Source organism: Canis lupus, chromosome 25 (genome assembly GCF_003254725.2).
Source record: "Canis lupus dingo isolate Sandy chromosome 25, ASM325472v2, whole genome shotgun sequence".
In the NCBI taxonomy this organism is placed as follows: Eukaryota; Metazoa; Chordata; class Mammalia; order Carnivora; family Canidae; genus Canis; species Canis lupus.
Genome location: NC_064267.1, coordinates 26,106,574 through 26,116,058, shown reverse-complemented (window position 1 = coordinate 26,116,058; position 9,485 = coordinate 26,106,574). Strand labels below are relative to the sequence as shown.

At 44.8% G+C, this 9,485-nt stretch overlaps 1 protein-coding gene across 1 annotated transcript in view; it reads left to right on the top strand.

Annotated features, from left to right (window-relative positions):
• Positions 1-1,593: 1,593 nt before the first annotated feature.
• FDFT1 (farnesyl-diphosphate farnesyltransferase 1) overlaps positions 1,594-9,485 on the top strand; it is a 35,876-nt gene continuing 27,984 nt past the window's right edge. Inside the window, exon 1 of the mRNA XM_025462899.3 lies at positions 1,594-1,906. Within this exon, the coding sequence (XP_025318684.1) occupies positions 1,808-1,906 (99 nt within the window). The 5' untranslated portion in view covers positions 1,594-1,807. The remainder of the gene's footprint in view (positions 1,907-9,485) is intronic.

Here is a 9,485-nt window from a genome sequence, read left to right as displayed (position 1 = left end):
TTCTAAATGCTTGGGGGTGTGTTAGTGAACAAAATAAAGATCTGTCAACCATTGAGCTTAGGTCTAACAAGAAGAAACAGACACTGAACATACAAGTAAACTTAGTATTATATCAGCCTGTTATAAATACTAGGGCAGGGATGGGGGTTGGGGTGAGGGGTGGGTGGTGGTGGTGGTGGTGAACTAGAGCAGGATGGGGATCAGCAGTAATGGTGGGTGGAGGGCGAGCACAGTAAAGCACTGATCAGGAGAGTGGCTGGCTCAGGGTCCTGGATCGAGTCCAGAATTGGGGCTCCCCACGGGGAGCCTGCTTCTCCTTCTGCCCGTGTCTCTGCCTCTGTCTCTCATGAATAAATAAAATCTTAAAAAAATAAAATAGTGACCAGGGCTCATGGCTGGCTTGGTTGCTTAAGCCGCTGACCCTTGATGTGGCCTCAGGTCATGATCTCAGGGTGAGAGAGTGTGGAGGGGAGAGGGTGGGAATTCACATTCAACCTGGAATCTGCTTCTCTCCCTCAGCCCTTGGTGCACTTGTCCCCAATCTCTGTCTCTCCAAAAAAAGAAAAAAATAATAAAGATGGAGCTATAAATTTCTACATCAGCCTTTCATAGGTCGTAGAAACGCTTCTGATGCATTTTGGGGACAAAGTGGACACACAATTTAAAAGATCCTAGAGATGGGCAGCCCGGGTGGGTCAGCGGTTTAGCTCCACCTTCAGCCCAGGGTGTGATCCTAGAGACCAGGGATCGAGTCCCACATCAGGCTCCCTGCATGGAGTGGAGCCTGCTTCTCCCTCTACCTGTGTCTCTCAGGAATAAATAAATAAAATCTTAAAAAAAAAAAAAAAAAAAAAAAAAAAAAAGATCCTAGAGGTGAAATTCTAGGAGTGAGCGACATCATCCCCCGAGAAGTGAAAGGCTCTGCGGGCTGTGCAGCGGGCACGGGGTCACTGCTGGACGGGGTGCCCGGTGTTGCACGGGGCTGCAGGTGTGACTGCCGGCCAGGGTGCCCGGTGTTGCACGGGGCTGCAGGTGTGACTGCCGGCCAGGGTGCCCGGTGTTGCACGGGGCTGCAGGTGTGACTGCCGACCGGGTGCCGGTGTTGCACGGGGCGGTCAGCGCCTCCAAGCCCTCGCTCCCCGGGGCGGACAGTCAGCGCCCGCACCTCCATGGCCCGCCCGCCCGCCCTTTAAAAGTCCCGCGGCCTCGCGCAGACACAGCACGGGGAGGTGCACGCCCCTGAAGAGTCAGTGCGGCCGCAGGACAAACAGGACCCACCACGTGGAATGATGACTGACAAAGTCGTAGCGAACTCGCCCTCTGGGCTCGCACCAAAAACTCAGGACGCGGGAGCGAGAACCCGCCGCAGCCACCTCGCCGCGTCCCAACTCGGGTCTGAGGCCCCGCCCCACCCTCTACGGAGGAGAAGCGCAGGACGAGGCCCACCCCCCACCGAAGCACCAATCCCGCTCACCCGCCCCTTTCTCGTCCTCCAATTAGCTTAGAGGGTACGGTCGTCACGCCAGACTCCTCCTGCAGCCGATTGGCCGGCGTCTCCCTGGTGCGAACGGTTCTGGCCAATCAGAGCTCGTCAGTCCACCCCGCGCGCCCCCGAGAAGTGGCGCGAGAGCTAGAGCCCGTTGAGGTGGGCGGGGAGGTGGGCGTGGCGCCCCGCTCTGGGCCCGCCTCTGCCCCGCCCCGCCCATTGCGATTCCGGGGTTTAATCCTCGGCTGAGCGCCGGCCGGGGTCCACCGGAGGTATCCGGAGTAGAGCGCCAGCCCCGGGAGCCTGCCGCCTGCCGCCAGCATGGAGTTCGTGAAGTGCTTGGGGCGCCCGGAGGAGTTCTACAACCTCCTGCGCTTCCAGATGGGGGGCCGGCGGAAGGTGATACCCAAGATGGACCAGGTGGGCCGAGCATCCTTGCATCCCGGCCGGGCCGGCGGCTGCGCGCGGTGCTTTGGGGCCTGGCGGGCAGGCCCGGCTGCCGCGGGCGGGGAGCGCGGCGAGCGAGTGCCCGACGCCTCCGGCGCCCTCCTTCCCTCGGGATAGCAGACCCCCGCCCCCGCTGGCGGCCCCGCCCGCCCGCCTGCCCTGCCCGGTTCCGCTTCCCTTGCCCCAAATCGGGCCCAGCCGACCCAGGTCTCCTCGGCGGGCCTCGTCTCCCCTCCCCCCACCCTCCCCCGAGTTGTCCTGGTGCTTAAAATGTTTCTGCTCTTTGAAGACATTGGTTGTCAGGTAGGTTCTCTTCATGCTTCTGTCCTTGCGCATTGATGTTTATCTGTGTGTGTTGATGTTGCAAGATTGAGATTATATGGGTAGATTAAGTGGGAGAGGACGTGGGAGAGAATTTCATCAAGGGAATGAACTCTGCAGATGTTGCCACAATTATCTTTTCTGCAATGAAACGTTGCGCATCCTTCCAGTTTTAGGTTACCCTTCTTCCAAAAGCTTCCCTCCCTTCTTGCGGTCTGATCAGTCCCTACTCGTCAGCGCTTCCTCGTTTTGTTTTTTTGTTTTTTTTTTGGTTTTTTTGGTTTTTTTAATAACACATATTTACTCTTCCAAGTTCTCATTTGCTACCTGTATATCTGTCGAGTGGCAGCATTGTTGGCCCGTTGAAGGCCAAACGTGGTTTTATTTACTTGTATTTCATCTGCCTCATTCTTTGCTAAATGAATACTTACGAAGGTATTTATCACAACAAGAAAAATTATTCTTAAGTGGTTATTGAATGAATAAGACACATTCAACAGAATTAGTGGGTTATATCAAAACGTTTAAGTTCTCTTCTCCAGCGGTACATCACAGGTACCGTTCTTTGTTTTAAATGTACTTTTAATTGGTGTTCTTTATCAAAACACTTTCATTTCCATCAGGAAAAAAATTTTTCTCTTTCTTTCATAACTCAGGATCCTTCTCATCCTTCAAGGTATAGCTTCCGCCGTTGCCACCTCTGTTCACCATTCAGTGCACAGGGATGCACGGACACCTGTTCCTTGCTAGGTGTTATGCTTGATGCACCATGGCGGAATGGCATGGATAGACAGTTAAGACGTACAAAGAGCTCACCATCTTATCGGGTCAGTAAAGTAAGATTGTTCATAGAAAATTTGGGAGCACCATAACAAGTAACCTGTGAAACTTCCTCAGCCATTTTATCTGGTACTACTTTATATCAGCCCCATAGTCTTGTGTTGTGGTGATTTGTGTATTGGTTTTATGATCCCCAAATCCCTTTCAGGTTTAAGATTCTATATTTGATTCTGGATTTTTAAGCTATTGGGATATAGGAATCCTATTTGATGTCCCTTTAGTGAATTAATGAATAAAAGGCGGGGGCACAAGTTAAACTTCACGTGTCAGAGTATATAGTAATTGCCATAAGGAAATTTACAGAAGGGAGAACTCACTTCTGGCTGGAATAGAGGATTCATCTTTTGGGGAATGCTTAAATTGCTCACGTGTCTTGCTCAATAAATGTTTAATTAGAGATTCTTGCTAAGAGTTTTTGGAGCTTTCCTGACATTATTTGAAAATATTTATGTTGCACATCTGTGTGTTTTGAGGGGAAACAACGGCCCCTGTCCTCATATTCTGTAATCCGGTTTGTATAGTCTCCTGAACACCTCCTGTGACAGGTAGTTCACTACCCCTGGAGACTTGCCCACTCCATCCCCAGACAGTTTTGGATTTTAGGAAGTGTTACGTTACTCAGTTCTCCTTCTGAAACCAGAGTCAAATCCTTGTTGTGTGATACAGCGCTTGATGTGTTTTAAGAGAACTCTCATGCTCTCTCTGAGAATACTGACATTCCAGCCAAATGTTCTGTGTTTTTCCCTTAGTTATCATTATCTGTAACTCTTTCCAGATCATTTACCAGCCTGATCTTTCTCCTTTTGAAGTCCAAAGTTCAGTGGACCAGTGTTCACAGTTGAACAGTAACTACCCTTTCAGTGTGGTCTGGTCATTTCAGAACTTTAAATTCCTTTCTTATGGACGCTGTATGTCTATGTAACATAGATTAAGACTGCTTTCAGTTTTTTAAAAAAATACATTTTAACTATAAAATATTTTAAGGAAATAGAAAAATATTGAAAATACCATAACCAATTTGTGTCTATTTCCAAGATTAGATGGATAGTGTTTGCTGTATTTGCATCATCTTTTTTTTTCTTTTCCTAAGAAATAAAATGGTGATATATGCAACGAAAGTCCATTTCCCGATCCTACCTCACCAGCACATCAGTGTTCACTATCTTTTTGAAGTAGTCTCATCATGCTGGGGACTTGGAATTGTTGTCATTCAGGTCCCTAACTGTACTTGCTCAGAACCTTTTCTTCCATTTTGATGCTCTGTTGACTTTTTAAACTTAGATTTTCACCCTTTAGATAAAGAGTGTCCTGATAATGGCTAATGTTTATTGAGCTCTTACTATGTTCCAAGCACTATTTTATACACCTCCTGACATCTGTTATTTAAACCTTCCGGTATCCTTATAAGGAAGGTACTAGTTTTCCTGTTTTATAGATGCGTTGTGGCTGGACAGTCTGTTGGTTAGCAGGCTGGACTGTCAAGGGGATCCTGGGCCAATGTGTCTCATCATCCGCAGGCTAGCCCTGAGGTCCCATGTGGCAGCTGGAGTGTTTCAGCCTTGCTTGAATCACATTGGCTACTGTCTTATTGGCCAAAAAAGGGGACCTAGATTTAGGGAGGCAGAGAGAGACCCCCATCCTGTGATGAAAAGAGCCATAAGCTTTTGGGGCCTTTTTGTAACTCATCGCACTTAGTCAATCTTGACAACAACCCTAAAGTGACAAACACTATTATTACTGCTCTTTTATAGGTTAGCAAACAATGGCATAAAGTAATCAGATAATTTGTTCAAGTAGTGATTCCAGAGTGCCAACCCAGGCTAGTCTGAAAACCTCCTTGCCCCCAGTTTGGAGGCTGCCTGCAAGGAAGAGCTCAGGTTTGAAGGCCCCAGACTGCTGATCAGATCCTAGTGCTGTCACATGCGCTCCCACATGTGATACAGATACTCTCTAATTCCTAGTTCTTTTCTTCCTTTCCAAACCTGGTGTATATTAGCTTCCTTCCTTTAACAATTATGTGACCACCAATGTCAAGTACTATTCTAGATGCTAGAGATACAAAAGTAAACAGGATAGGTGAAGACCTTGCTTTAATGAACCTTACATTTTAGAGGAAGACAGAATGAAAAAAAAGCAAGTATGGTTGACCCTTGAACAACATGACTTTGAACTGTATGGATTTACTTATACATGGATTTTTTTCCTGATAAATACAGTCCAATACTGTAAATGTATTTTCTCTTAATATTTTATCAAGCTTACTTTATTGTAAGAATACAGTATATAATACATATAACATACAAAAACCTAAGTGTTGATCACTGTTTATGTTTTGGTAAGACTACTGGTCATAGCAGGCTATGAGTAATTATGTTTTGGGGGAGTCAAAAGTTATAGGCAGATTTTCAGCTGTGGGAGGTGGCCCATGTTCCTTATCCCCACATTGTTCAAGAGTCTAATATATGTAACATTTCAGGTGGAGGTAAACACTACAAAGAAAAATAATAACGGGGCAAAGGATCTATGTGTCTAAAGTCAGGGGACACAATTTATAGGGTTGTGATTTGGGTCCAGAGACTTGAATTCTCTGAGATTCATTTTTCTTTCTATAAAATAAGACCATTGGAGAAAACAGTAGCATTGGTTACACATAGAGAGAAAAGTAGTAAGGGCATAGGAGAAAGATTTCCATGTTATAATCTCTTGATTTTTTTTTTTTTTAAGTGAGACTCTTCTAGCTCTAAGATTTGATGAGCAGTAAGTACAATATTATTTGTTTTGTTGCTTGCAGTTTTTCTGAGTCCTTTTTAAGCCCCCTAGAGCCATTAAAAAAGAGAATAGTTGAATAGAGGAAGCATAGGAACGCATTTTCCTTTGCTTAACATGATCTTAGCTTCTCTCTCTTTTTAAAGATTTTCTTTGAAAGATTGAGAGAGAGAGTGAGAGAGAGAGCACATGAATAGGAGGAAGGGAAGAGGGAGAAGCAGGCTCCCCACTGAGCAGGGAGCCCATGTTCTGCTCAATCCCAGGACCCTGAGATCATGACCTGAGCTGAAGGCAGATGCTTAACTGACTGAGCCACCTAGGCATCCCCATTAGTTTCTCTATCTCTTTCTTCTACTATTTTTTTTTTTAAGATTTTATTTATTCATGAGAGACACAGAGAGGCTGAGACATAGGCAGAGGGAGAAGCAGGGTCCCTGTGGGAAGCTGGATGTGGGACTCTATCCCAAGACCCCGGGATCATGCCCTGAGCCAAAGGTAGACTCTCAACCACTGAGCAACCCAGACATCCCAGTTTCTCTTTTAAGTTAAGTAAAAACTGGGGAGAAATGTGCCTTTAGAAGATATTGATGGTTAGCTGTTTCTATCATGGAAGAACTTGGCTATAAAAATTCAGGGTTCAGTAAACTTGATTTATACTGAATTTTTAGAACTGCCATCTGCAAGTTGTGTGATCAGAGGGCACGTCATGGGCAGCCCTGGTGGCCCAGTGGTTTGGCGCCGCCTTCAGCCTGGGGTGTGATCGAGTCCCACATCGGGCTCCCTACATGGAGCCTGCTTCTCCCTCTGCCTGTGTCTCTGCTTCTCTCTCTCTCTCTCTCTCTCTCTCTCTGTGTGTGTGTGTGTGTCTCTCATGAATAAATAAATAAATAATAAAATCTTAAAAAGAAGGGGGCAGATCACGGTAAAAGGTGTTTTGTAATTGTGCATTTCTGGCTTCTTTCAAGTCTAAATCCTAACTCTTAGCTGAGTAACTTTTGGTAATTTAACCTCCAGGCAACAGTGTCTTCATCTATAAAATAGAGATATTGATCACAGGCCCTTAACCACAATTTCCCAATGCGTAAATGGTCTAAAGATGAGGAATGTTTTCATATCTACCTCAAAGTCATGTGGCAGCAAAGCTACCCTGAACTGAAGTGACCCTGGCTTAGTACAAATATTCAAAGATTTTGCTAAAGAAATACTAACAATTAATTATGGAATATTACTCTATAGAGGTTGGGGCCATATTTACATCTTATTGCCTGTTTTCTAAAACATTAAAAATTCTGAATTCTGCTGTACATCTGGCCATGAAGTTTGAATGAAAGTGGATGTAGGTCTGTAATATCTTCCTTAAAGGATTTTTTAAGGATGAAAGGTAATATTTATATTTTGCTTGGCCTTTAGTAGTTGCCCAGTAAGCGGTAGTTTGTAATTTTATTGTTACATAAAATTGGTTATGTTTGTGGGATTTCTCCCCATTCTGAGGAATCTGTGTTAAAGTCTTAAGGAAAGCTGTGGGAATGGTCAGTAGCCATTCTTTCAATTTGAGGCTAGAGTCCCAGTCCTGGGAGTTGAGTCTTTGTACTTCTAGCCACTGCACACTCTTCCTCCAAATGCCCTCCATCCCTGTTTCTCCCCCACTTGAGGGTTCTCAGGAGCACACTTCATCTCACACACCAGTGGAAAACATCAGAAGGCTCTAGGGACAGGCAAGCAGTTCGCTCCAGTTTTTTTTCTACATCCCCCCTCCCCCACAGCAGCTCATGGGAATCAAGCACTGGAAATTTTCACAGTGAGTGGAGTTTTCCAGTGTTTGATAGTTATACCTTCCTGTATCTTCTTGGTAGTTTGAGGAAATTCTTTGTTGCAGAGTGAGGAACTGAAACAGATAGGTGACAGAAGAAAGAACGATGAGGGAAGAAGGCAAAGGAAGGGATTTATTGACCTTGCTCATTTAAAGAGTGGAGGAGGTGTGTTGGTAAGGAGCCTTTGGTATTCCTTAAAATTGCTGTTCTTCAAAAACCTCACGTCTTTTGTTTCAGTTTATGGTTAGAAATCAGCCCCCAAGCCATTAATTATAGCTGAGGATTAAAACATTTGGTAGTGCAGTGAAAGGAAGCATTCTGGCCTGGTAACAACAGCTTAGGTGAAGACCTGCCATAGAGCTCAGTAGTAGCTGTTATTTTATTTTACTTGACTGCTAAGCCTGGCCTTTCCACACTTGAGAGGGAAGGAGTTAGTGAATGGTTTTTAAATACTCTGAACGTATTCATTTATTCATCAAACCTTCACTCAGTATAGTTATATGCCAGATACTGCATGAAATTATTTTACTAATTTATGGTGCTAAATATTAATTTTTACTAATAATTTTTTATTGACTATGGCAAGGAAATGAAATTCTCATGATTATGTGATTTTTTTTTTTAAAGCCTTACTTTCTTTTTTTTTTTTTTTTTTTTTAAAGCCTTACTTTCTTGATGTAGGATAGGCATCCATGATAAGAAATTCAGGCAATAATACACATATAAAAAGAACACGGGTCCACCAGGGTTCAGAGTTCACTGTTAACATTCCAAAGTGACTATAGTATATTTCCACCAGTGGATATGCCATATAGATATTAACCACTCTCCTGTTAGACATTTCAAATGTTTTCCTTTCCTTTTTTTTTAAATTTTTTTATTTATTTATGATAGTCACAGAGAGAGAGAGAGGCAGAGACATAGGCAGAGGGAGAAGCAGGCTCCATGCACTGAGAGCCCGACGTGGGATTCGATCCCGGGTCTCCAAGATCGCGCCCTGGGCCAAAGGCAGGCGCCAAACCGCTGCGCCACCCAGGGATCCCTGTTTTCCTTTTCTTAAAAAGAGTGAGGGAGACCGAATGGGAGAGGGGTTGGGAGGATATATGGGAACTTTGTATTTTCTAATGTTTTCCTGCTAACGTAAAAGAGCTCTAAAATTAAAGTCTCTATAAAACAAACACAGCCAGCAATTCTTTCAGATATACTTGCTTTGAAAATATGGCACCTTTTTTCCCCCCTGGAAAAATGATTATTGTTTTCCTTAGGGAAGAGTAGAGTTCAGGAAGCTGCTCATTACAGGTCACTCATTTGAAAGAAAAAGACAATTGGGGGACGCCTGGGTGGCTCAGCGATTAAGTGCCTGCCTTCTGCTCAGGGTGTGATCCTGGACTCCTGGTGATCGAGTCCCCCATCGAGCTCCCTACATGGAGCCTGCTTCTCCCTCTGCCTGTGTCTCTGCCTCTCTATCTCTCTCTGTCTCTCATGAATAAATAAAATCTTCTTTTTTTAAAAAAAAAAAAGGCGATTGGAAATGTTAAAAGTAATAGCATTCCAGAGGATAGAAGACGATTAACAGGTGTTAAAGAAAAGCCAGAGGTGAGGGATCCTAGGGTAGCTCATCGGTTTAGCGCCGCCTGCGGCCCAGGGCGATCCTGGGGACCTGGGTGGAGTCCCGCATCGGGCTCCCTGCATGGAGCCTGCTTCTCCCTCTGCCTATGTCTCTGCCCCCCCCTTCTCTATTTCTTTGTGTGTGTCTCTAATGAATAATAATAATAATAATAATAATAATAATAATGATAATAATAATAGAAAGC